We start from the raw sequence: 27,321 nt of genomic DNA on the forward strand, positions 1-27,321 counted from the left end.
CTGGGCAATGCATCTGTGTGCTCCACTGCACATCCCTCGCTGAACCCTCAGGCTGTGAGAGCATTTTCAAGAGATTATTTTGTCCACCTCTTTGCTTCATGACAACACTCCCCTCCTCCTGTGTTTTCACCTAAGATCTCGGATAAAAACAAAACAAAACCAACCCTCTTCCTCATACCCAAGAGTTTGAGACTGATCAGACAAAACAATTGGAAGAGGAGCCCCAAACTCAATATTTCAATGACATGATGCAATGCTCTAAATTCACCTTTTGTTTGTTCAGTACATGACACTGCTCTAATGACGTGGAGATCAGACTCAGAAAACCTGCTGAAACACTTAAATAGTCAAGTGACCAAACACATTCAGATGTCTGCACTAGCAGTTCAAACAGCAGGGCCTAAGTTCAGCAACAAGAGAAGAGAATTGTAGCACTCCAGCTATCAGGAACAAGTATTTAGCATTAGCTTTGATAGAAACAATGTGGGGGAAAAAGTCCATAGTTACCAAACTCCGGGAACATGGGATTTGCACATTTTATCCACAGACTTGCAGGCTTAAAGTTCACCTCTGCTCATTTCCCTGGGGAACCACAGTTAAGCTGAGTTATCACCCCCGTGTTCTTCCAGCTCCTCCAGCTTCATGCCTGCAAGAATCTCCTCTAACACGTGTCCCCTCTTGCCCTTTTTCTGTTACATGAAATTACTATCCTGGCTGGGATGAGTCACTAGCCAGCAGTTCACTTAAAGGCAAGCAACAGAAGGAGTGACTTTCCCTCTCATTTTCCTCTAGACTTTACTAATCAGTTCCTTCTCTCTTCCAAAGTAAAATAAAAACAAAACAACAAAACCCACCCCACTACTATAAAAAGCTTTGGAAGCCACACCAGAAGCTTTGAAGATCCAAGAGACAGAAGATGATACTTCCTGCCTCACTTCAGATGTTTGGGGGTTTAGCAGTCTGAGCCACCTCTTTCTGAGCACGCAGGCACACACAGACTCTGCCCTCTACATGCTCTGAGCTGGCGTTTGGAATAACAGAAGCTCCAGGTTAAACTCACAACCAGCTTCAGAAACATGAGCATTTTGCAGAGCAGCTGATGCATTAGCAAGTAGTCCTTCTTCATGCTTTAGCCACAGATCTCCCATACTTCAGCCCTACGCGCTTTGGCCAGGCAGCACCGACATTCCCAACACTATGTGCATTACACCTGCTCTGATGAGTTTCATCTGTATTTGAGATCCAGGTATCCACATTTCTTTTCTTCTGACCCATTTCCCAAGCCCACCCTGGGGTAGGTGGCTCAGCGCAGGCGGATGCACATGCTCATCCACACGCCACTTCAAAAGGAGCTGGAGGAGCAGCCCACGCTGCTCCAGCTGGGTCTGCTGCTGAGGCTGAATCCATGGAGAAGGACTAGCCAGTGCTTATGCTGCTGATGCTCTCAGTGCTTCATAAAGTAACTGAGCTTAGGCAGCCAGATCTGACAAGTTATTTCACGGTGTCCGACTTGTGGGAAGCACTTCCCAACAGACAGGACAAAGTTCACAAGAGATGATTCAATATTGCAGTATCCAAACAAGGACACCTATGGAGATGGCATAGGGTTCAACCCAGAGGGACTACAAACTGGGTGTTGGGAAGGTACCAGGCAGCATGACAGCCACTGCCCAGGCTACCTCCAGTGAATGCAAGGGGCCATAAAGCGCATCATGACTCTGGGCATCCCCCACTGATGCTGTCTTATGGAGAGACATGTATCCCATCTACTGCTTTCCCAGTCTCCATGCAGAAGAAAGGCTTTAAAATGCCTCTTTGTGGAAAGCTGTTGTAGATTCACCATGGACACATACCAGCTGGAAGTTACAGCAATATCTTTTGCTACTCCTGGCTACCTAATGCCATGATAGCAGAGCAACACCTCTTGGTAGCAAGCTCCTTAGATCAGTCAAGACACTATAGTGATGTATCCTTTGCACTCTTTTGTCCTTCCTCTCATCTTGGCTCATGAAGACTCTGAAACTGCCTGTACCAGATGAGCAGCTGTGATGCGGGGAACGGGCAATTCGAAGGGAGGTAGAAGAGGTGTATAGTCAGATCTGAGCCTCAGTTCTGCTCCTTTACCAGAATTTGGTCTACCTGCTAAATTCTGCATAGCATTTGCCACAGCAAGGGGCAGGATGAGACCGTGATGCCTGAATGTAAGAAGCTCCACCTGCCCGTTCACCAGCACCAGCTCTTCTGTTTGCCCACATGAACACCAAGAGAGGACTTAGATGGACACACAGATACAGACACTGCGTGACTGCAGGCAGCTCACAACAGCCACTGTCGAGTCATGAGACACAAGCCATAGGTCTACATTTTTCAGCAGAGCAGGTTTGTGTTAACCTCTCCTACCTCAGTCCCATAAATCCCAGCACATCAAAACATCACAACCTGTGCAATCCCAGCTGCAAGCCATGAGCTCAGCTCCCGTGGCGTACAGACAAAAGGCTGAAGAATTTGTACAAAAACGTGCAGTTGCGTGGGGGCACGGGGCAGAGGAAGAGAATCGAGCTACCGCACAGTCACTGTGCAGGTCCTGGGAGGGCTCCTGCTGGTGAGGATACAGCAGCTCCTGAAATCCTGGTTAAAAATCCCTCTTGACAAACAACACTTGAGCAAGACTGAGAAGCAAGCAAGCCTCACCCCACCACCCCAGCAGGGCTCTCCTTACTTCTCTCCTGGGCAGCTCATCCACAGGACCGCAACACTAGAGCATGTTAATCTGCAGAGACCTTCTCCTTTCTCTGGCTCTCCTCCTCAGAAGAGAGCTAATTTCCTGTGCCTTGATTGTCCTCCTCTACAGCACCCTCCACCTGGACCTGCTACCAGCTGCAGCAAGGTAAACACCTGAACAACCAGAAACTCTATCTGGCTCTTTCCCTTGGGCAGAGGAGAGCAGCTCAGGGACTCCAGAAACCACTTCATGCTCCTCCACGCCTGGGATGTCATTGCTGAAACAGCTGTCCCTGCTGTCACCGTGCCTCATGTAGCTCTCTGTTTATCCATGCACACTCTACGTAGGGGGAATTTGTACTTGAAGTTTTGTGGGCACCTGCTTGGAGTTAGAGAGGCAGCTCTGAGCCTACAAGACAGCATCGACAAAGCAGGACCACAGTGGTGGCAGCAGCAGTCTGGGGCATCAGCTTTGGGGATTCTTTAAAGTTCATTACCGTAGAGGTGCTGGGCTGTCTGAAAGGTGAGCAGATGCTCTGGCAACATCCTTGGGAAAGGCAGCCTTCAAGAGCTCCTACCCTGCTCTGTTTATTCTGAAAACAGGATAATATCAGGATCATGGCTGTAGAGCTCTCCCTTAGCATGCTAGGTCTCTTATTTTTCAGCAGTAATTCTGCTTTGGATCTCAAAGTGGTTTGTGTTGAAGCAGACTGAAAAAGCAAATGTTAAGCAAAATTGTAGCCAGCTGCTCCCACAGCAAACCCTGTCACTCACCCCCTGCTGCAGGATGTGGCTAGCTAAATGCCAGCGCTGGGCTAGGACTGGCCAGGGCCATGGCCACTCCAGTGGAAGGCCCCGTGTCCGCACCCTTGGTCTCAAGGCATTTCCTAAGCGTAAGTTTGGATGTAGATGTTCAAACCCACACCCGTACTTGGGGCTCTCTTCATTGCCCTTCTGGCGTAGGCCCTTTGAGCAATCCTGTTGCCAAATTTTCCCTTCAGCCAGGTAGGCTGGGAAGGATTCCTTGTTTTTCTTAGTACAAGCTGTGAGCCTTATGCAAAAGCATGACTCAGGGAGCTGGGGCTTCAAAAAGAAAACACAGTGTACTGCAACACCTGCAAGAAATGCAGTCAAAGCTGGGAATACTAGTGTTGCCCACCTGGCCTTGGGTGCCTCACCTGCCTTAAGTGACTCCTGTGACTGGCATGTCCTTCTTGACCATCCCAAGAATGCAAGCTCCCAAAAATGCACATCTTGTTAGCATTTTAATGGAGGGATTACAGGAGCCCTCGGTCCACATCTGACCAAAAAGACCATCGGCAGAAAGTCTGCATTAGCCACAGAGAGATTGTATGGGCAGAAAACCCTCCCTGACCCCAGCAGCAGCTGCGTGTGCCAGGGGAGAGGATGGGGCATTGCCAGTGTCACTGGTCCTGCAAACGTGGAGAACTCAAGATCCACTTCAGCAGATGCTACAGACAAAAGCCCGGCCGGCTTCCCAGGCTTCCTCCATGCACACAGTGAGCAATTTAATCCTAAATATAGGAGTGCAGCCCACAAGCCAGACAAGAAAGATTTCGATACCACTGCCAGGAACAGCAAACTGCACCACAGAGCTCATTTCTAGCAGTGGGTAAGCATGGATGCCTCAGAAGAGGGCAAAAAGCCTCCCTTGCTCTCATCCCCTGAAGTTATGCATCGAGGAGAGAAAGGTACCTGGCTTCGTACAGTGCATGTTTTTGCTCAGGGATCTCCATCCTGATAGCCAGAGCTCTTTTGAATGCGCTTGGGTCTGAGACAGTGCCGGGGGAAGGGTAACCCTGAAGCCTGCACCCTGAAGCCTGCACCCAGCAGAACAGTAGGGACGGGCTGTCTCAATGCAACCCTTCCAGTTTGAAACCTCTTAGTTAGAGAGTGAGCCACATTCAAAGCTTCATTTTCTAGAAGGGTGGGAAAGGCGGCTGTGGGAATTGGTCGCTGTTGCCACGATCGTTAAGCAACTCAGCCTATTTGTCAGCTGGTCGTAGCAAAGAGGCCAAGTACCTTCTGTGGCTAATGCAAACTAATATTTCCTACACCAAATGCTCTTCTGTTGCTAAAGTATCCAGTGGTATTTTCCACGTGGTGGGTTGAGACTTAAGGCTTCTAGCACATGCCATATCCAATTAGCTCACTGCATATTGGGAACAGCAGTGATTGGAGAAAGAAAAATAAAGATTGGTATAAATGTACTTAGGAGATTTAAAATAAAAATGTGAGGCTGATATTTCCAGGAATAAAAATAAAGCAGAATTTTAAAATACCACAGTTATGCTCTTCAGTAGCCCATATTCAGCCGTCCCTGTGGTCTACCAGAAAGGAGTGATATGATTTTTGCTCATTATATCTCTGTGGTAGAACAACAGACTTCCAACACAAGGGTTGCTATCCACATCTCACTCTATTAAATGCAATCTCCTCCTTCCACAGCCAAGTTCAGGGTCCAGAAGGACAGGCACAGCCTGTATCTGGCTGACTAGCGGTGTGAAAACGCAGTGTAGCCATGGGCTGGAGCATGTCCCCCAAAAAATGAGCTGCAGGGACACAACACGTGCCAGCGAAGGAGGGGTGGGAAGTACTTTGAGGTGGGTTTACTTTATAAACTGAGATGCTACCCAAGGGGGTCACGAAGGTGGAGCTGGGCTATGAGAAGTAGCAACAGGCAAGTGATTGCAACAGTGTGCAAATATCATTAAAAATGACGTAAGGAATTAAAAATTCAGTACGTGTATTTCCTGGGTGCAGCTGGGGAAATACTCAGTGACGCTGCTCTGATGCCTGCAGAGGCTCTGCGGAAAAGGTGCTCCCCCAGAGAGGCGGCAGCTCACAACGTGAGGAAAACTGCTTCGCTGAGTGGTACCCAGGGCCCGTCTACACCCGCCCTGCCTCCAGCAGTGCCCCATGCGCAACACCGAGGGGAACTGCAGACATACGGCCACGCTGCCTCAACTGCAGCCTCTCAGTCGCAACTGCGTGTGCCGCTGGGACTAACATTCCTAGGACATAGTGAACCGAATGGGTTCAGCTTCCACAAACCGACTTGTTAGAGGGGTTTTTTGGAACTCGTACCAACATTTCACACCCAGAGCGCCGTGCGCCAAGGATTCCCCGAGACCAAGAAGCAGCAGCTTCGTCCCTAGCGCAGTGTGGATGCACAACCCTCCGTGCAGGAACGACTCCCCGGGGGATATGGCCTGCGTGGGCTTTCCAGGCTGCTCCCGTTCCGTAGCCAGCCGCGTGCCCGTGCCCGTGCCCGGGACAGCGAGCAGTTCCGTCTCTGGCAATGCGCAGACAGAAGCGGCCCGAGGCGTCTCCCCTGCCCCAGGGGACGCGGCCTCCGACACCGCCCGGGACCCCGGAGACGCGGCGGGCGGAGGTTCGGCCGCAGGTTCGGCCGCGGGGTAGCGGCCGCCGCGCTCCTCGGGCGCCGCCCCGCGCCCCGGCCCGGCACTACCGCCACACGGTGCGGGGCGGGCCCTGGCCCCGCGGCGGTGAGCGGCGTGTCGTCCCGGGCTTTTCCCTGCGTCTCCTGTCCCACATGGACCGTCTGCGGGAAGGGGGCGAGCAGCCCCGCCGCCCCGTTGTTAATATAGGGGAGAGGAACGGCGCCTGCCGGGGCAGCGGCAGCGGGCAGGCAGGGCGCGGGGCAGGGCTGGGCCAGGCTCCCCCTCCGCCATTCCCAGACGCATCCAGGCTTCTCGGGGAGCAGCACCACAGGCACCGTTCTGCGCCTCAGCTCGCCCCACCGCCGCCGCGGGCCGGAGAAGCAGCCTCGAGGGGACGTGTTTGTTCCCTTCCATTCCCCCCCGCAGCTCGCGAGTCTGCAGGAGAGACGCGAAGGCAGGGCCTGTCCTTGGGCACCACGGGCCTGGGAAGGCACCTGCAGACGGGGCAGGCTGCATCGTGGGGGCACTGAGGTCCAGGTGCAGGCACCCGTAGGGGCACAGGAGACAGGGGTAGGGGCAAGGAGAGCTGCCAGGAGAAGCCTGGACAAGCTGACCAGGAGCCACGATATCCAGACAGGGGAAGCACCATTGCTGGTGGACAAGGAGCTACAGCACAGAGCTTACCCACCAGTGTGATACTGTATGACTTGGTAAAAAGTGTTCAGGCTCTTAAAACGCCGTGTCAGCCTTCAGTGGCTCAGATCTCACTGCCAAGAACTCCACTGAGGACCTGCTGTCACTTCACCTGAAATACCTGGGATGTTTCAAAATACCCCTTCCTTCCCCATCAGCTTTAGCACACACCTTCCGACCTTACCTCCATCCATCTCCCACACTCGGCATGCCTCCTTGCAGATCAGGTGTAGTAACAACATTTCCCCCATCTCACACTGTATCACTTTTAAGGAACCCACACAGGATTCGCTGGTACCACGAGAAGCCCAATCTTCAGAAACAGACTCTTCCTAAATACTCCAGTCCACAGCAGTCCACCCTAGCAGGCAAGGTGCTATTACTTGCCAAGCAAAGAAACAAAGAGAAATGACAAAGCCCTTCAGTTAGATGACTTAATATTTGCCTATTATTTAATTTTACCTCCATAAAAAGCTCCATCTGTAACCAAAACACCTCCTTCCAGCATCCCCAAACCAAAGCTGGATGAGTCTCTAAAGTCCTTGAAAAATTTATATATGGGAAACACAGCAGGTTCTGGACAGCAGTATGAAGTACAAGACAGGAAGTTATAAGAATAGGGGCAACATGGCAACACTACATCAAAGTACAATTAGAAGAATTTACTTTTTTTTTTTTCCAAAAGCTAGCTTTAGTGGGTCATCACATGTCCAGAGGAAAGGAAAATAATTTATGACAGAACCCTAGTCAGCAAGCTTCTTTGAGAAGAGATGTGAATAGTTACACTATGGCACTCCTTTATAGATTGATGTCCCAAGAAAAGCAGAACTTTCCTTTATCCATGCCAGACAGCAGGCCAGCAGGTTAGGTGATGTACGGCAGGGTGCTTTTCAGCAGCACTTCACATCAGGTGGGCTGGTGTGCCCGTCCTCAGAGGCAGCCCCCAGGAAGACTAACCACCACGAGCAGCTTAACTGGTCTCTTCAGTTTGATTCAGCTCCCATTAGTGTTCCCGCTGACTCCAACCTGCTCGACTGGGTCCTCGATGCCTGAAAGAGGCTGCTTTGGCAACGTGCTACTGAGAGCGGCAGGGAGGAAAAGCTGCAGGGCCTCTGAGTTTGCTATCACAAGCCGAGCTCACATGGGTTACAGTCCAGCAGCAAACTCATTTCTACAACCCACCTGTCTGAAATGGAATATGATGTCACTGACATGCACCTCTTGGAGGTAAAAAAAAAAAAAATTACAAAGATACACAATCACCTTCTATCCATACTTTATTTCAGGTGTACATATAATTATTTATATTTTATTTTAAACAAGCAATTCCTTTCATGGAAAGGAGAAACTTTTACCATTAAAATAGAGTGATTATACCATGAGTATTTTACAAATATGTACAAATATCGGCAGCTAGTTCCTAACATCAGCTGATAAATGCTTACACATTACCCTCTACCAAACTAATCAAAACCAATAATAATGAGACCTTCTAAATCCGAAGACAAACAAAAAATAAATCTATTACTAGTAGGAACAGGGTTTTTTTTCATGTGAATACAAAAAAATTGCATAATAGATATTCACAGTGCTTGTAAGATATTAATTCATTCTCGGTCTACGCACAAAAGTGTCTGGTCTCCCCTTCATATGCATACATAACTTATAGTTCTGGAGGGAGCTGCACAGACCACTGAGAGAAGACGGTCAGACCTGGAGAGTTTCCCTTCCCCACCAGCCAGGAATAAATACAGGAAACCCCCATGCACGTGCAAGGCGGTGGATGCTCGTGTAAGAGCCACTTACACAGTTCTCAGGCATGGGTGTATTTTGTAACCAGCAGCAGCAGGATTACAGCGTTTCACCAAATCCACTGAATCCCTGGTAACTGCAAGAAGAAAACACCAAGCTGCTTGGTGGCATTAAACACATCAGTAAGGTCGTCAGGCTGAAGCAGGCAGGAATGTGATTGTCTTTGAGAGAGGTGTGCACGGGTGTGAGCACGTGGTGCACACACATGTTTTATGACACCTTTCCAAACAACTGTACCCGCTGAATTTTCAGCTTTTTTCCTGTTAACAACCATTGCCAGAATCATGAGTAACTGTATGTCTGGATGGGTGGGAGAGCAACAGTTTAGCAGGGCCATTACTCCAAACCTCCCCACCTTTTCCACAGACAGAGAGGCACTGCTGCAGTAAGAGCCATCCCTCATCCCTCCAGCTCCACGGCAGCTGCAAGAACAAGGCTGCTCCCTGCAGCACAGCCACTGGCCTCCTGGATCTTGACCATGCCCGTCTCCCATGGCTTAGGGCCAAACAGGTCCCAGGTAACAGGGGAGACATCGACAGTGGGAGGCTTGACTGGACTGTTCTCGAGCAGCCAGGTGTCCTTTACGCATTTAGATCCATTTAGGAGAATTTGTTCTGGATGCAGTAAACATACCTCAAGCGTACCTCTGTAAAGGCATTTTGGCTTTGTTTGGAAGAGGTGAATAGAGGCTACAGTGAACACACAGCTCTTAATCAGTCATTACAAAAAGAAAGAATAATGCAATCAAAGGGGGCATGGTCAATTCAGCCGTGGCTACAGTGAGCTTGTGCCCATCATTCATTCCTCAACCACACAGCTGGGGTTTGGTGCTGGATTCATCTCAGAGGAGGTACAGCCACTGATGCCACTTCAGGAAAAGCAGATGGCACCTGGATGTTCTGTCTCTGCACAACACTCACTTGCATAGAAACAGTGAGACGACAGACTTCGCAGATTTGCTCTTTTAACAGTTTACGGGAATGCAATTTACCAGACAAGTGCTAAGCCTGCAAGCACATCATCAAAGCAACAGCTCAAACTTTCCTTGTCGTGGTCTGGCTTCCTTCTGTTCCTGAACTCGGCTATCTTCAGCTTTTGAGTGGTCAACACTGCACAACACACACTTCCTCAACCAGCAGACAGTACCAGTCTGCTTCTAGAGTTTGCCAAAAAATGATTAATTTCCACCTGCAAGGCTGTCAAAAGCTGGGCGCAGGTTACACATGCCTGTAAGTACAAGCTTCCCAAATGCTGGGAATCAATGAGGAGAGGAGGTACCATGGGAAGATAGGGAAGGAAATCAAACAAACTTAATATTTATTTGGATGTAACAAGGCAGCAGGATGTTTTCCACACCAAATGCTTGAATCAAACAGTGTAATTATCATTATTTTCCTAGTGAGAGCCAGCACAGCCAGCTCCACCACTCAAAATCACCAAATGAGTACCCTTGGTTTGGCACACTAACACCCTACGCTTCCACCATCACTGGCCCAGCAGCACCATGCGCTCACGTTTGCATGACCTAGTGATGACTAAGCTGGACACAGTCACTCTGTCTGTCCTTCCAAAGCGACTTTCTCCAGTCCGTACTTGCCTCCTAAGCAGAGGAAAAATTTCTAAGGAACTGATTTATTAAAAACAAAGAAAAGAACAATATAGAAGTATGATTCAAAGTAAGGGGTGATCATGCCTGGACAAATTCTCCAGTCACACTCCTGTCTTCAAAAGCCAGTCAATTAACACTCTTAACTTGTCTTCTGTACTCTCAGAAGCAGCCAAGTCATTTGTTTCATCCCCTCCCCCATCTCCCCAGGGATATAAGCATTTATTTACCAATCTGCATCATGGCAGTAGTAGACATCTGAGAGACAGTTCCATTTGTTGCATTAAAGAAAGAAAGAAAAAGAAAAAGAACGCCCATCGTATTTGGTTGGATACTTATAACAAACAAAACATCAACAAAAGAGAAATAACCTCGTGGCAGAGCAGGTTTTGCTCCCAGTAAAGCAAATGGGCAACTTGCGTTCGTTACAACAGGAACAGGCTAGACACTTCCATGCACAGCCTTCCAAATTTGCTCAGAGTATATCCTGGCCTGACAGCTGTTGGCAGTGTTGCAGCAGCACAAACTCAAAACAACCAAACTATCCGTACACTACTATTAACATAAATGGACTGCAAGAGAAAGGCAGGAAGATAAACTGACATAGACTTTACGTTTCTTTCTGATAAATCTATTTAGACACAGTGTTTGCTTTACTAGGTCACTGTCGGTTTTGGTCCACTTTTTGGTTTTCATGCTGGTTGTGTCACTGCTAATGGTGCAGGCCACTTCCATTTTCTGCTCAGACAGACACTTCAACTGCCAATGTTAAGTGCTACACTCAAGATGATTTGCCCTGTAGTCAGGTCTGCAGAAGTGATGCCACTTACTGAGTGTGCAGCGGAATAACAAAGCCGCTCGCGATCTCCTGCAAGAACCAGAGCGACATCACACGTATTAATGAGGTATATATTTCCATGATGAGCTGTTTCCTGGTATGGAAGAGCTCCAGTCTCATTACACCACAAACTCCTCTGGGAGCTGGTCCTCTCCCAGAAGATCCAAGGAGAGGCAGTTCATGGATCGCTTCCCATAAAGGGCAGACTTGGTTTTGCAGTCCGCTGTGGAATAAACGCAGCCATAGATGGACAACTTATCCTCCAGGCTGCAGCCAAACGTGTAGCTGTGGGACGTGTCTGAAGACAGCGTGGCACTTAGCGGTGGGTGCCGGTGCTTGTAAAGGCGGATGTCATCCAAACTCTGGCTGTGCTGGTCTGTGCAGCTCCTGCTTTTGGGCAATCTGACCTGCCAGTTCAGTAAGACACACACGAATAAAAACAATGAGCTCAGACACAGCCTAAGGATGCTAGCTATGCATGCTATAAATTTTCCAAAATTGTTCTCTCACTCCTTCAAAACAGCCCCACCAGCCTTCTGAAGGTTTCTTTCTTCATTGGCTTAATGAAGAAGCTGTGAACCATTAAGAAATTACAAGCGCATTAAGCTGCCCTGCTGTGTTGAGACAGATGCCGATGTGTCTGCACTGTATCCTCAGTATCCACCACAATGGACGAAACACTTGACAGCTATTGATGCCTGAATGACCTGACACTTCTTTCCAGATCCACGCAGTCATCCTCAAATGGACAAAGTGCATGCAACAAAAAAATTACCCCAACTGCTTGAACACACCATGTTCAGGAAAGTCTAATGAGCTGAAAGGAAGGTTCAGAAGGCAACCACGCAAACTAATGGGTTATGGTGTCCAAAATTCACTAAGTGCAACATACAGTTTCATCTACATAACATTGTTCAGCAATGAAGAAAACAGGAGCAACAAACCAGCAGTAATTGCCCAGGGACAGCGTCTTGCTACACAAGCTGTAGTGACTCGGCCTCTTTGGAGGAATTACTGACCATTCGAAACATTTCCAACTTCCTCACTTGGTTTTTCTTGCTCTGTGTCTTCATAATCATCTTTTAAATGCTAATATTCAGGCTAATTTCAGGAATATCACTTTTAAACCAAGATAATTCTGTTGACAACATAGAAAACTTGCTCCCAGTATCACTTCTCACCTCCACAGGATGGGAATTAAAAAACTACCCTGGGAAAACCCTGCGCTGGCTCAGCTGCGCTCCCAGAAACAGGCACACACTGTATGGTCCAGTCAACGCTAAGGAAATCCAGTCCTGCAGTGTTTAGTTACATGGCCTTGTAAGGAAGGTGTTTGATTATTTTAAAGATGCACCAAATATTTGATGCACAGAAGTGGCAGCAAGGTCTTTGCAATTGCTTAGGCAGTTCTGTGTTGATCAGAAACGTTTTTATAAAACGGATGCATCCTGATCAATTAATAGCATAACCATGTGTTGGAAAACACGTTACTTTAAGCAAGATGGCCCACTCCCTGCCTTGCACTCTTAAGTCATTCCACTCAAATACAGGAATAAGTTAATTTTGATTTGTACTGCAGAGTCTTCAGCTCTGGGAAAAATAACCAAGATTTTATTTAAGTCTCCTATAGCACTCTACGGACTATTTTGCTGATAAGTGAAAACTTATTACCACTTTTGACTGAGTCCAAGAAGAAGCCTGAAAGGAGAAAAAAAGTCCTAAGAAGTGATTGAAGTCTTCGTTCAGAAAAGTGCAGGGAGTAAAGGAGAAAACAATAAACAGATTTTTAAAATTCTTTTAGCAGCTAATGCTAACTTGGATTCAGAGAGAGAAGAAATGGTGAAGGCTTGTTGTGTTTTGGGTGTTTTGTGTTTTGGTTTTTTTTTAAAAAAAACCAACATTTCTACCACAGTGGGTACAGCTATGCTTTGAAAAGAAATATGTCTAAAAAGACATTTTAGTAATCTTTTTCCAAGCACAACTTATGATACGACATATTTTACCATATAAAGTTGCCTTTTCTCAAGGGTTTGATGAAAAGAAAATATTGACAACAAAAACTTCAGCACACACATAGTATAATCACACAAATGATAGGAATTAGAGCTTGAGCATCTGGTTTTTCTACTCATGTGAGCTCCTTCTGGCTTCAGGAGCAGGAATATGATCAAGTTGGCAACCCACATCCCAACTGCCGGGATGGCCTCAGCTCTATATTGCACTGAAAATTTGCAAGTGGTTTATTTTCCATTTCCCGTCTGGAAGCCTAAGGCAGATGATAGCTGGCTTGCAAGATTTCCCTGCTGATGGCTCCAAACCTCTCTATACTATCCTGGACCAAATGTTGCTCTCATCCTATTCCTAATAGTGGTAGCTGGCCAACAGCTGGTTTTGGTTACACCATTAAAAAAAAAAAATCAGTCAAATCCAGACCAATCAAGTTCACCTGATTTATAGCTGTCTCCATTACACTAGACCTTGGTTCAATGCCCCCACACACCCTCCTGCCAAGCGCCTCTCCTTACCTGGTCAAGGGATTCCACGCTTTGGCCTCTCATTTTGATTAGCGTGACTTGGACTACGGACAGCGATTCCTGATTGATAGCTACAAAAGGAGAAGGAATAAGTGAAAAGCATTGCAGGCTTGAGGTTTTGTGGCCTGGGAAAAGGGAAGTTGTTCTCACAGGCCACGTTCAAGCAGTACTATTCTATAAATATAGATCAGTAAGCACCCTCAACGCTCAGAGTTTTGCTCACAAACACTCCTTTTTGCCCCTAAGGTTCAATGTTTAAAAGCTCTCAAGAAAACAGCATCTCACCAACTTGTCCCATATTCTCCCATCTAACTTTGCTATAAAGGCTGTATGTCTTAAAGCCAGACAGCTCCTGCGTGACCCCACTGTCTAGCATTCCCTATAGCACAAGCCACAAAACTTGACCTATTAATTCCTGTGACTAGCCCATTAATTTGTGGTTGAACCCCTTGGCTGTTCCGTGGTATACAAGATCTTAAGGCAAATTCTTTCACTACAAAAGCTTCACCTCAGTTATCTTTTCGTCATTAACTGAGTATAAGCTTGGCAAATTTGGAGAAGGGAGACCTTGAGGAGCACAGAGGAGAGCAGCACTGGACAATATAGGTTGCTGGCCTTTAACCTCTAAATGAGCAGATTTCAAATCCTGTTGCAGTAGGGCAGTAAGTAGCACTAGCAGTTGTTTGGAAGAAGATACATCTTTCTTGGATCCCTCAGATTATGCCTGGCTTGCCAAACATATCTTCCTATTGCTAGAGCCTAAAGAAAAGCACTGAGCAGTAGCAGAAAGCCATCTCACCTTGGCAGCTAGCAGCATCTAGAGGAAGGGATTCAACAGATTCTCCCACAGTGGCCTCCTCTAACTGGTCTCCCTCTAAAGGCTCATCTACAGGCACCTCCTCTGGCTCATCTACTGCCAGCTCAAGCTCTAGGAGGAAGAGAGCAGCAGGAGAAGGGTTAGCATTACACTTTTGCTCCAAACTGCTTCACATTCTCTTACTCCCCATTCTCCTGCAGGAGAAGGCAAGAGTGGGCTTAGAAGTTGCTCCGCATCTCCAAATTCTTTACCATCGTCCTGAGAGTCGTCTTCAGCCCGCCCTTTGCTGCCACTGTCAATGCCAGAGCTACCGTAGCTGATGGTTGAGCTGCAGGATTTCTCTTTCCTGTGCACCCGGTCAATGCCGAAGGGCTCATCCACTGACATTTCCACCGACACCCGGTGCCTGGCATCAGCCTCGATGCCTGACGTGTGAGAGCTGCCGTGACTCCCCGTGGACTGGCGCGAGAGACGGTTATCCCTCCGGCTGCCCCCGCTGCTCCCGCTGCCGCGTGAGTTCTTATCGCATGGGTCCAGGTCCATGTCTAGTGTGTCACTGATATAGGACTCCCGGTAGCGCTTCTTCTCTGAGGAAGACAGATGACAGAAACCAGTGGGAACTTTAAGCAAGACCGAAGGAAGGGTAGCAAAAGTAATCAGTAAGTTCTGGGACCGGCACAACCCAACAATTAAGAAACAACTGCTGCAGCTACAGAGCAAATACACAGTTTTGTATTTTGTTTGCTCAACAGATACTGGGGTGTCCAGCTGGCTGCAAAAGAATTAGTCATACTTGCAGTAAACCAGCATCACCTGTATTAGAACAGGCGGGTAGAGGCACTTATGATACAGAAAATAGTAGCTTCCAGTATGAAGGAAAGATCAAAAACGGGAATTACTTAGCTAATCTAAATGCTCAGTCATTAAAACAGAGTGCATTGATTGTTTGTCGAAACAGTCATCAGCATGTGGAGACAGCTAAGAAGAGGATCTCCACAGCTGGTGCTTATTAAAAATCTATTAATTATTTCTGCAATGGCTTATATCTGTTACCTCAAGAGAGGTGTGCTTAAGGTGGTCAAGAAATCCAGAAGACACTCCTAGACACAAAACAAGCTAGGGCCTTTTGCCCACACATGCCTTATTAGTCACCCTTTCTGCAGATCACTGGCATGCGCCACTGGTTGCGCCCATACAGCTCAAGGCCACTTCTATAACTCCAGTGAAGGGAGAGACAGAAATAATCGAACTAGATAAGACCAAGGGCCACCTTGCCCTCTGATTCCACACTGATTCCACAGGACCAGTGATCACCACCTAGAAATGAATGTAAGATCCTTAAAGTTAGTTGAGATGGGCAAAAACCAGAAACAAGTTATTTCTTGACTTCTCCATGGAAGGAGTCAACCTGTGTCCTCGGACGAGATGACTGGCTACTGCTGGCTGACTTCTGCTGACCTTGAAGGTAATGATACAAAGCTTACAAACCCCAGAGAAGACAGAGAAAGCAAGAACGGAGAATGCAGGGAGCAGCAGCCAGGAAAGAAGCAGAGGGGGAAAAAAGCATTCAGGAGAAGGCTAGAGGAAAGGGGAGACAATCCTCCAAAAGATAACCTATATAATGCATTAAAAACAGTCACTGGGGAGAGGTAGGCCGAGAAGTTGTAGGAGACCCAGCTTGCAGAGCTGGGAAATGGAAGGAGGTAAGCCAAGAGGTGATGAAATGACTGAATTCTGCCAGGAAGAATACCAGGGACTGTCAACCACCATTCCTACAGAGAGGGGACTCCATCAGAAAAGACAAATTCTAGGAGTCCTGATCTGCTCTCAGGCTGTTTCTGGCATCTGCAACTCCTTGCTCTTAACCCTCAGACACTACAGACGAAATTGTGTGCAGTGTTTAGTAAAAGACACTAAAAAATTAAGACATAGGCTCACAACTTGTACTGCTCCTTGAACACAAGATCTTATCCCAATGGAGAACTTTTTATTCAAAATTACTTCCACTCAGAGGCATATGTCAAGCATGCGCAAATTGTGAGCACACCTCCTCTTACTTAAAGGGAGATATTCCCCCTCTGCTGCTCTCACACACACACTTTCTGCTCACAGTCTAGCAGTGTGGGAGCCATAAACACTTCCCAGTAATGGGCCTGAAACACATCTAACACCTTTAATTCCCACACTGTCTTCCTGGTAAGGCAGAAACATCACGGATTAGATAAAAAGCAGCCACCATGAAGCAACAGCAGAGCCTAATATGCTGTACTCTTCCCTTTACCAAAGTCACCTGCTCTTCCATCACATACCTTCAGCCTCCTCCAGTTTTCGGATTTGCTTCAGCACTGGTTGGATATTCAGAAAGAGCCGGTGGGTGTTGCTGAGGAGCTGCAGCAAGTGCCGCGACCTGAAGGGGCAACCCGTGTAGTAAACCAGTTTCCGTGCAGAGGGCAAGCCGTCTGGCTGGATCTCAAATTTTTTCCCCTGCATAAGGAGGAGAGACGCCAGTGAAACGAGCAAGAGCGTGTTTTCAGTCACGCAGCTACCAGAGATAGCTGCAGCCTCGTGCATACGAGCAACGGCACTTGACGCGGCAGCACGGGCACGCCGACGGCTTTGCCAGCTCCCAGGTCAGCAGCCCACTGCCAGGTGGCCTCCGCTCCGTCACACTCACCAAAAACGCCAGCTTCCCGATGTGCGACCAGGGAAAATCGTAGAGGAGCTGGCGAACGTGATTCACCTCCTGCAACACATCAAACTTGGAGTGACACGGGGACTGGCAGGTACAGGGTGGAGTCAGCCATGTGCAAAGAATTTGCAAACAACCAAGAATTTGAGATATGCGGAGCCTGGCGCTCACAGGGGAGGCAGAGGAGCTGTGGTGTCGAGGGGGAGGACAGGGGAGCTGGGCAGAGTTAATGCTACACCAGAAGGCTTTCGCGGCAGTCTGTTACCTGATAGATGTGCATTCCTCTCAGGGTCAGGCCCAGGATAACTGTCGGGCGATCCTCCTTCTTATCCTGAAAGAACAGAAGAGCCTGGAGTCAAAGGTTAATCTACAAAGACCACACTCTTGTTCTGGCACCTACTGCAGGAGAGGTAGCAGGACTGCTCATCAGGCAGATGCCATCAGCTCATTTGGTTTTTATTGTGTTTGTAAAGTGCACCTTGCCTTGTTGACCCCTGAGATATCTACACCCAAAACCCCTCATACCGGGCGTCTCAAGCATTCCACCAGACAAAACGCCTTAGCTGCCCTGGATAGGGAATCCTGTAGCTTTAGTGATTCGAGGGTATGGATAATTACTGCTCTCAGAGGTACCTTGTAACCTCTCATACTGCCATGTGCTGTCTCTGCTGTCCCCATAACATGCACCACTCTTGCTCTCCAGGTGACAGAGAGCCTGAAACAGAGGGGATGCCTGTTCCCTTCTCCTTGCCATGACACTACTGTTCCCATCCAGGGACTTGCTGGAACTTAGGTGTCCCTTGGCCAGGGCAGAGCTAATCAATGCCCAGAGTTACAGGGACCTTCCTTCCAACCTTTTGTTCTCAGTGTTGGGAGCAGGCAGTTTCAAATGTTTGTGGCTGGGTTAGAATACTGCCTTGTTTTTCATTATGCTGTATCTTGGTATGACATACTTGGTCTCTAATGAGATTCCTTTGCTTGAAGACCAAAAAAATATCATGAACTAGTTCTTTCAGTCTCTCCTGGCATGGCAGAGTTAGGGAGGGGGACAGATACTCTTCTTGCCAGGAGAAGCAGGAAGAAGAAAATTTTAGGGTAAAAGTTTATGGGCTCACAGAGCTCAAACTTTACATCAAAACTTTCTCTCTTCAACTATCTTGTCAAGATGCAAGCCTTATGCCACCACATTACCTCACTCTCTGGTACCATCCACGTCTCTGGTTTAAAGTCACTAAGAAATGCTTTCTGCCTCCTATAGGTAAAGAGCTTTATAAATCAGAATTGGTCTGGGGGAGAGATATGGGGCTCAGTGCTGTGTTTTCTTTCGGAGTTCCCAACTTCAGTAGCAGCCATGAGGAGGGTATAAGAAAAAAGTGACTGCTTTTGAAATCTCAGGGCAGCCAGCGCACCAACACCTTCACCTGGCACCCCTGTGTGCTTGATTGGGAGCTTTGTGACCCAGGTGTCACCCAGGAGGAGGATCTCTCATCATGAGATGAGATGAGATAACTGTGTTGCACAGCAGAAAGAGGAGCACATTATGGATCGAACAACATACGAAATAGTTAGCAATGCATAAAATAAGTTCAAGTCAGACAGAAATTTGGATATTAGGAGCAACCAATTTCACAGCCCCAGTGGTTTTGGATATAAATTGTATCATGTCCTGCCAGCTGGATTTCTTATGACATTCAAGTGTAACCAGCCCTCTTATGACTGCATCATTAACAACACTAGAATTAAAACAGAGAGAACAGAGGAGAGCTAGGGGAGGCATCTATGGTTTGCAAGGAACTGAAACTAAGCCTGGACTACAGACCAAACTGGAACTTATTTCCTCCAGAAAATACATGCTTCTCCAGTAACTAGAGCTGCTAGATCTGGTTAAAGGACATGGATACCTCCCAGACATAATTCCCTCTGAGTGCAAACAACCAAGAAGTTTAATTATGAGCCTGGCAAAGTGGAGTATCTTGATCTGGATAAAAAAGGTCCAAGACATTCCTAATTTCACAAGCAGGTTTCACTCACCTAAGTGGAACAGAAAACTTCTCTTTAGTCCTATTTCTAGAGCTAAACTCTCTTAGCATGTGAAAACAAAGTGCATTCTGTTCAAGCAGGCTTGGATAAAGAGTCTAAGGCTCAGGGACAAGCAACAATGCAGGAATCCGAAAACATACAGCTGAAAAAACACCAACCACTCTGAGAGGGTTGGAGAGGGAGTGGGGGGTGAGCAAGTTGGGATGACTCAGTGTCACCTTCAGTTATTACATGGCATTTGTGTGAAAGCTGGCCGACCTCTTGTCCACCATTTCAATGGACTGCAACAAAAAAAAAAAAGGCTTCTCAGTGATTTCCCTGGTGTGAGTCTACTGACATGCAGGGACAAAAATTAAGCTTTGCCACTCCTGTGGCCAGTTTCTTGGCTAAGGAATAAAACTAGATTCCAGCTATACCTGTATACTGGCAAAAGATTTGTTTGTGGGGACAGGCCTCATTGGCTGACAATTTTAGACATGACCTCTCTGAACCAGAGGCAACTGTCCCTCAAATAAATAGAAAGTGAAAAATGCAATGGTGCACCCGATTAACAATGAGATAGAAGTTCAAAATAAGCAGCTCTTTGCCTAACCTTCTGCAGCCTGTAGAAGTGGACGGGCACATCTTCCAGCAGGCAGGACTCCTTAATGAACTTCAGCACCGCTTCCTTAGCGCTCAGCCCTTGCTGCTCTTGGTGCATCTCTGGGGCATGTTTCAAGATGTAGTCGCTCCCCCTCTTCGCAATTATCTAAACCACAAGCAAAACAAACAGGTCAGCAACTCTTCAGCGATCCCCACAGGAGGCGGCTGTGATCAATGGCAAAGCAGAGACTGGAGGTGGAGGAGGTTCGTGTGTTCCCTCAAGATGTTAGTCCGCATTCACCTCTATCTCTCTGAAGGATAAGCATTTAAAGCAGCCCAGATGATAACAATGTCTCCAAAATCATAGCAGACCAAGACTGCAGAGGTTGTGTCAGCTCTTTTCATTTTTAAGTACTGGAATTAGTTTTTCTGACTCTTAGCATACATAAATGCTTATGGGCAGATAACAAATACTGCTCTGCATGCCAACACAATTAACAGCAACATCTTTAAACACTGCAGAAATGCTAGGTGGTCCTTTTAAGACCAGAAACTACACATTAGGCTTATTTAGCATTTCCATCCTCAAAGGGGCGGATAATGCTATCTCAAGGTATTCTGTATCTGCCAGGAGTGGCTGGCAGGCACGTGGCTTTGCTAAGCAGTAGAGAAACCCGCACAAGGCCTTTTGCTCTTGCCCTGTGAGTGCCCAGTTCCCATGCTTGCCCATGTACCCTCTCCGTACAGGGCTACAGGGCAGCCTGGCCCCCTCCCATGCCAGACTGGCCCCTTCCAGGCTGTGAGCAGCAGTGACAGATAAGAGGGATGTTGGCTGAATTCACTTCAGAAAATCCCCCACCATTGAGGGCATTTAAAACTAGATCTCACCAGGTACCCGAGAACATCCTGCCAGGAACAACCTGCCCTGGCTGAAAACGACCAGGCCCCATCACCACCTGGTTCCCACTTCCATTTTAAATTAAGCCCCTCATACTCTGTTCAGTAATGCCTCTGCCCTCCTCTGCATGCCTTGCCAAATTAGCTGCCCTCCCACGAGGAAGGCTGGGCTCGGTGGAGGACAACATCGATGCCATCAGCTGTGCAACATCAGCAGAAAGAGACACGCCAGCTGCACAGTTCAAAGCCGGGTTGATTTCCCTGGGGCAGCGCCACCTCTCCTCACTAGCACAAGGCTTGGGGCAGCCCTCTGCCAAGTGATCTCAAGCACGTGTTGGAGGAAGAGATCGTGTTGGAGGAGGAGATGGCTCAGTATCTCCCCACGGGAGCCCAGGGGCAGGGAGAGAAGCGTCCCCGTGCCTGCCAGATTTTGCTCTTTGTAATGATGTAATAAATCACCCACATACTTGCTTGGGGTTGTGGCTCAGCGCAGGTGAGCCAGGCTTTGCCTTGGCCTTTGCAATGTTTGCCGGATGAGCAATAGTCTGTGATAAGACTTTTAACTGCCCCAGAAACGGCACGCACAAGACGCACCTTTTCCAGCCCTTTGTTAGCCACCTCCTGCCAGGCACCCTGTAGCAAGGAACGGCATGGGATGCTTTGCCTCTTGTCTGGGAGAAAGGTGCATTTCTGCACAGCAAGGCAGGCAGGCTGGGACTTGTGCGTAAAGGAGACTCTACCAGCCTTGCCTTCCCTACGCAGCCCCTGTCACTGCTCTGAATCTTCTCCCCAAAGCAGGGGACGGTGCCGCCTTTCAGGGGAGACACGACTCAGATGGGGACACGCAGCCAACTACCAGAGGCATCTGGGCTTTTCAACAGCTATCCCAAGGCAAGAGCTGGGCTAAAATCCGCTGCCACAGTGGAGAAGGGGGCTCCAGAACTAAATCAGGTTGCAGAGGATGGTCTGTCCAGGGTCCCAGGGAACATCCTGCTCCAGCAGACGTCATCAGACATTACAGTGATGTGTCTGTAGCAAAGCTAGCTTCCCTTTCTATTTTTATGGACACTAAAGTGTTTATCAATAGTTTTCTTGACATTTTGCCACAAGAGAACTCTCTGCAGAGCTAAGCTCTGACAGTCTCTTAGGTAATTTGCCTTTGACAACTAAACCAACTCTTGGCTTTCTGACTGTCTGTAAGTCTTGAAGGGCACAAACTTATAAACAAACATGCAAACCCATTTTTAAGTCCTTCCCTTTTCTCTTACTGCAGTTGAGCCAGAGATTTATGTCAAAGAAAACACCAGAGGCACTGCACAGCAGTACTACCCCTTAGGGTTTGGGTGTATCTGTCCCAGAGGTAAGAATTACAGAGATAGGAACAAAGGGCAATGGACTTGGTTTCGCAGCCCTGAGGTTTTCTGTAGAGCTGAGGTTGTGCAGATCTTGCTGATGCACCACTGCAAGCACACAACCCTTTAAGCCATAGAAAGACAGCCGTACTGTCAGAGTTATTCACTTGACATGAACACACTCCTCACCAAGGAAGGGTACACGTCACCCACCTCACTGATGAGTGAGCCCAGGAGGAACGGACACCTACATCCAATGGAAAGAGAGGAAATATCTCCTGAGGAAAATTCAGAGTGACACTCTGCCACTCTGCCTGATCCTTGCAGTAGGAGTTGGATAAGTTGCGCAGCTGCAGTTAGGTACCACCTTGACATGGCTCCTGCTGCATGCGCAATCTGTTGACAAAAAGATCCCCCCAAACTTACCCATTGCGGAAAATAAGCCTGAGGTTCAAAATATTTGCCAGCATGGACCTTCTCCCTGTAGTTGCCCAAGTCTGCCTGTAAGCTGTAGGCAGCCAGCAAGAAGTAGATTTCTTCTTTGTGGTTGCACCGAGACATAAGTACCCGCTCTTTGAGATGGCAGTAGTAGAGCTGCCGTGCCACCTTATCGCTGCAAGACACAAAAGCAAATTTACTTGAAGAGAAGAAAGTTCAGGCTCAGATAAGGCCCCTCAAACACATCTTCCTTCTGAGAAGAGCGATTAAACTTTGACATCCCTGATGTGTGCCAATGCCACTCTGATACAGTTATGTGTGTGGAAGGAGCACCAAACCAAGATCAAGGTCTTCTCCCACTAAGTGTTGTACAAACATGGGGAATGATAGCTTCTATCTGGAGTAGCATAAGATCTAAGAAGTTAGGGCAGAAGGTAGATGAAAGAAAAATCATGTCACATCTGTTTTGGAGACTGACTACATCAAGCACTTCTGTTTCTCTGGAAAGCCTGTAGCAGTCAGGAGTCAGCTCCCTTGAATCTCAGTCTTGTTTCTCACACACCTGTCCTCCTTTCCCTCCTAAACCTGGCACTGCTTTTTCATTTCACCTTGCCTTAGGCTCAAGGTACTTTTCAACACGTAATTCCCTGCAAGGTAGATCAAAAGACATAGGAGCCTTGGGCTTGTTTTTGTCTTCTTCCTCAAGCTGCAAAACAAGGATAGACTGATAAGGCATAACTATCACATAGCATTGATAACCTCCACACCCCCGCTGTAAGAGCTCATGGGAAGCAGGCTGCTGACACGTATATGATGATGAGGTGCTGGACACTACAGTCTGCTCGTAAAAGTGCGTGTGTCTAGTTTGAAGGGGCCGTGTGACTACCTCGGCATGGCTCCACAAACCTCTCCAATCAAATGACTACTGCAAGAGAAAGTTGCTTGTGATACTAAAGGGTATGTACATTGGGAGTGGGAGAATGATATGCAATCTCATACCTAAAAGCAAAACTAAATGAAAAACACTTAACAGCCAAACAGACTCCACAAGAAAGATTGCCCTGTATCCAAAATGAAAGACTACAGAGAGAAAAACAAAAAACCACCAAGCTTTGTTCAAGACAAGAACAAATGCCAAAAATTTGGTAAAGATTTTAATCCACCCGAATGATCCTAGCTCTTGGCTTGCTCCGGGGTCACAGCCACGCCAGAAGTGCTGATGCAAATTAACTCTGTCAGTTGCTCTTTTTTAACTACCTCATCCTTTGTTCTGTACTGTGGGTGAGAGCGGTGGTGTTTTGAGTGCAGCTCAAATTCCATGTCAATGAACTACACTCAAAAGCAAAACTCTCCAACTTATGAAGTAATTTCTTTTGTCCATTTACAGAAGTTCATTTCCAGGAGGAGACTGCACAGGGCACTGCTCAGATACGGAAAACAGAACCAAAGTTATTAGCAAGTGCTCTGGAGTATAAATAGCTATTTTTGGTATATTCATCTGATGCTTTTCATACAAGCAAAACAGCGTTAATCATATTTTGATACTGTTGTCATTCAACCTGCTCTTTAAACACAGATGGAAAAGCAGTCACAATTTTCCTAAGGATAAGGAGTACGATTCAGGGCAAAAACATTCATGGCTCGGTGAGGAAGTCTCTGAAGGTCTTAAAAAAAAAAAAAAATCAAGCAGATTTTTTAAGCTTATTTCTGTGAGTTCACAGAGATGAGCTTAACAAAGAAACATTATTTTCCTCACCTTTTAAGAACACAGTGAATAATTCAAAACACAGTAACTTACCTTATTACTCTTCCGTTTTCTACGTAGTATTGTACTCTAAAGAACGCAACAAAAGGAGGGCTAAATTTCTCTGTTCCCTAGAGCAGAGACAGAAGACAAGTTAAATAATGTTCAGCATCCAAAATTCCTGTTAACCCATCTAGTAACGTTCTCTTCTCCCAAGCTTGCTCCCCATACTGCTTTTCATTTCCTACTCTTAGCTCTTGGCAAGTTTTAGGGTGGATCTGCCTGTCTCGGAGGCTCACAACATTGAGGCACCGTAAAACATTTAGACAGGCTGAATGGCAAAACATCTTAGAGAGGGCAGAAGACTTTGGAAGGGGTGGACGAGCAGGTATAAAAAAGTCCCAGCGTAGCCCGGGGATGCCCAGCCTGGCCCAGAGTTACCTAGCTCAGCATCTGGCAGCGCCGCAGACATACCAGCGCTGAACGCAGCAAGTTTAGCGCAGCTTCCCTCCAAGCAGCAGGCACGGCGGCAGGGCAGCGTGCCACGCTGGCACAACTGTGGCGTTGCCAGGGCACACCTAGGAGTAACCAGCCATCTCTGTGCCGCACCACATCACTCGGCAGGGACGTACGCGCTGCTGCTGCTGCTTCGTTCAGCGTTTACTGCCCGAGGCTGAGGTGCACCAGCCTGATATTAACTCTTGCCTTTTGTTTGGCAGGGCTTATGTTTAGTTATTCACACTTTCCTGCAGCCACAGACCAAAAGGAGACATTGATGTCTGCTTCACACTGAAGATGTTTGTTAGAAGAAAGCCAGCAAGAGTTCTGTTGCTGTTTTAACTACAGCCTACCTTTCAGAATTACAGGCTTGTTTAAACAGGAGAGAAAAAAAGAAAAAAAGAGAAAAAAAGAAGGGTGAGGTAAAGGAACATCTTACCTCACTAGCTCATTCTCTCTCTTTCCTACTTTGCCACTCATTTCTTTAATGTTTGTACAGGTAACTTTGCTCACACAGGCAGTTCCAAAGCTTTGCTGGTAAAATCCATTTCAATGGGACAAGGTACACAGCATGCCATGCACATCTGATGCAGACAGCAACTTCTTGATCGTTCTTGACATTTTATTTCTGGAATTTGTTCTTAGTCACCTTATTTTATCAGCTGGACTGGGCTTTCCACCTGAATCTTCTTCATAGGAACTAAATTCCTGTCTGCTAACCCAGTCCAATAGCCTAACTCCTCTCAGTCTTCAGTACTGCCAAGGGCAACTCATTCAGCCTTTTATGATTCACCTCACACCAGAGGTTCGACACTTATCCTGACTTCAAAAGCGTTGCAAGAATCCAGCCTCAAAGCAACCACAAAGCGTACCCCATCCCGAGGTGACCAGAAACACCTGCCTCGGGAAACCCTCACTGGCTGGACAGACACCCCTCCGCACGACTGGCAGTGGTCTTTGAAGTAACCCTCACTTGTTTGGGAGAAGCAGTACGGGATAAGAGAGATCCCTGAACTTCACTAGTCACCTGCAAACTTCTCTATGCAGCAGAAACGGCAAGCGTGTCTACTCTGCAAAAGAAAACCCTTAGGGAAGGTGGAAAAAGTCATAATGAGCTAATTAAGATACCTGAAGGTAATTGCATACTACACTTTATTCTAGACTACGGCTCCTCTAATAATGACACACACAAACAAGCATTATCATATCTGAATGACCAGCGCTAATGATTACATAGGCTTGTCTATTTCACATAGCTTTTCCCTCCCTTGACAGGGCTGGCTAGCCTTAAAGAGCTAAGACTCTTCTCAAACAAAATATCCTTCCTCTTGCCCCACTGTCCTCTTGCATGCACTCTGGAAGAATCACAGCTCTAGCACTCTCCCTTATATCAGGTTCAAGTCACAAAAGGTCACTTTAGGCTGTTCTGCTTAAGGATAACAGTGAGGTCTCCAGACTCTTCATGGGCTTGGCTAAGTTCAAAAGGAAGACTGACCAAATGACCTTCTCCACTCCTGTAGGAGCTAAGCAGCAACCATGTGGCTGCTACTGCTCAGGTAAAGTTGCGTAAGGGGCTGTTTTAGCTCTTTTAATTAATTGTACAGCTGCGCACAAGTCACTGTATCTTGCTACAGAACAGCAATCTGCAGGCAATCTTCAAGAAGTGTTTTATGGACCTTAGTTTAAGAGCTTTAATTTCACTATGTAGTCTAATACCAAAGCAGTAGCCTCCAAAATTAAACTTCTGTCTTACTTTGGTGGTCTCTTTCTTCCATTCCTTTGAAAAGTATTTGCTAAGCTTCTGCTCCAGGTCTATAAAAACATATTCATTATCTGAAAGACAAGAGGAAAAATAATTTAATGTAAAAGAATTAGAAATTCTTATTCATTAAATACTTAGATGACTGTACAAGTTGTTTCCAAGCAATACACTTTAAAACAAAGCTGACCAGGGAATAGACAGGGCAGAGGAAAGAGAGGGCACTGAGTCTCTTAAGTACACATGCTGCTCCAGACAGTATGGAAGGGAAGGTCAGCTACACCTTGATTCAAGAGATGCTGAGCTAAAGTTTCCCAAACATCTTAGCCAGAAATGCAGAATTCTTGCTTTATAAGCAAGAAGCCACTTACAGAAGGGAAACATCATCTTAACAAGCTAATTGCACTGTCAGTTTAGCAGATTCAGTTTTTATTATTATTTACCCAGACTTCCACTCTGCCATTGTGTAGCACCATGCTCCAATGCGGCATTAAGCAAGAGGACAGAGTCAGGTATTTGACAGTTTCATCCTCTACATGTGAATAGGATTCTCTGAAACAGTGAGAAGGAGGAGGACCAAACCTAAATGCCCTCCTCAGAAGGTCTGGTGTCTCCTGCTCACACCCAACTTCTTTCATACAGCAAAAGGATGAATGAAAGGAAGGGAAACCTGGCCTGCCTCAAAGGACCAGGACTTGCTCTCCACTCAGGTGAGGGCAAACAAGAGAGCCTGAACAGCACATTGTCTTGAAAGAGCTTTGTGCAGCTTTCAAAGCCCATGTTTTGTAACACTGCTTACCAATTATCAAATTCAAACAACTCAGCCAGTGAAACATTCTTCCCTGAGCCTTCTCAAGTCTCTTAAAAAAAAAACAC

General features: G+C 47.1%; 1 protein-coding gene across 1 annotated transcript in view; it reads right to left on the reverse strand.

Moving 5' to 3' along the window:
- Window positions 1–11,214: 11,214 nt before the first annotated feature.
- FRMD1 (FERM domain containing 1) overlaps window positions 11,215–27,321 on the reverse strand; it is a 30,398-nt gene continuing 14,291 nt past the window's right edge. Inside the window, exons 3-13 of the mRNA XM_009987541.2 lie at window positions 26,440–26,519; window positions 24,243–24,319; window positions 22,433–22,619; window positions 19,768–19,923; window positions 17,401–17,466; window positions 17,121–17,189; window positions 16,756–16,930; window positions 14,698–15,033; window positions 14,429–14,557; window positions 13,621–13,700; window positions 11,215–11,502 (exon numbers count right to left, since the gene is read on the reverse strand). Of these exons, the coding sequence (XP_009985843.1) occupies window positions 11,215–11,502; window positions 13,621–13,700; window positions 14,429–14,557; window positions 14,698–15,033; window positions 16,756–16,930; window positions 17,121–17,189; window positions 17,401–17,466; window positions 19,768–19,923; window positions 22,433–22,619; window positions 24,243–24,319; window positions 26,440–26,519 (1,643 nt within the window). The remainder of the gene's footprint in view (window positions 11,503–13,620; window positions 13,701–14,428; window positions 14,558–14,697; window positions 15,034–16,755; window positions 16,931–17,120; window positions 17,190–17,400; window positions 17,467–19,767; window positions 19,924–22,432; window positions 22,620–24,242; window positions 24,320–26,439; window positions 26,520–27,321) is intronic.

The sequence above is a fragment of the Tauraco erythrolophus genome, chromosome 2 (assembly GCF_009769465.1).
Source record: "Tauraco erythrolophus isolate bTauEry1 chromosome 2, bTauEry1.pri, whole genome shotgun sequence".
Taxonomy (NCBI): domain Eukaryota; kingdom Metazoa; phylum Chordata; class Aves; order Musophagiformes; family Musophagidae; genus Tauraco; species Tauraco erythrolophus.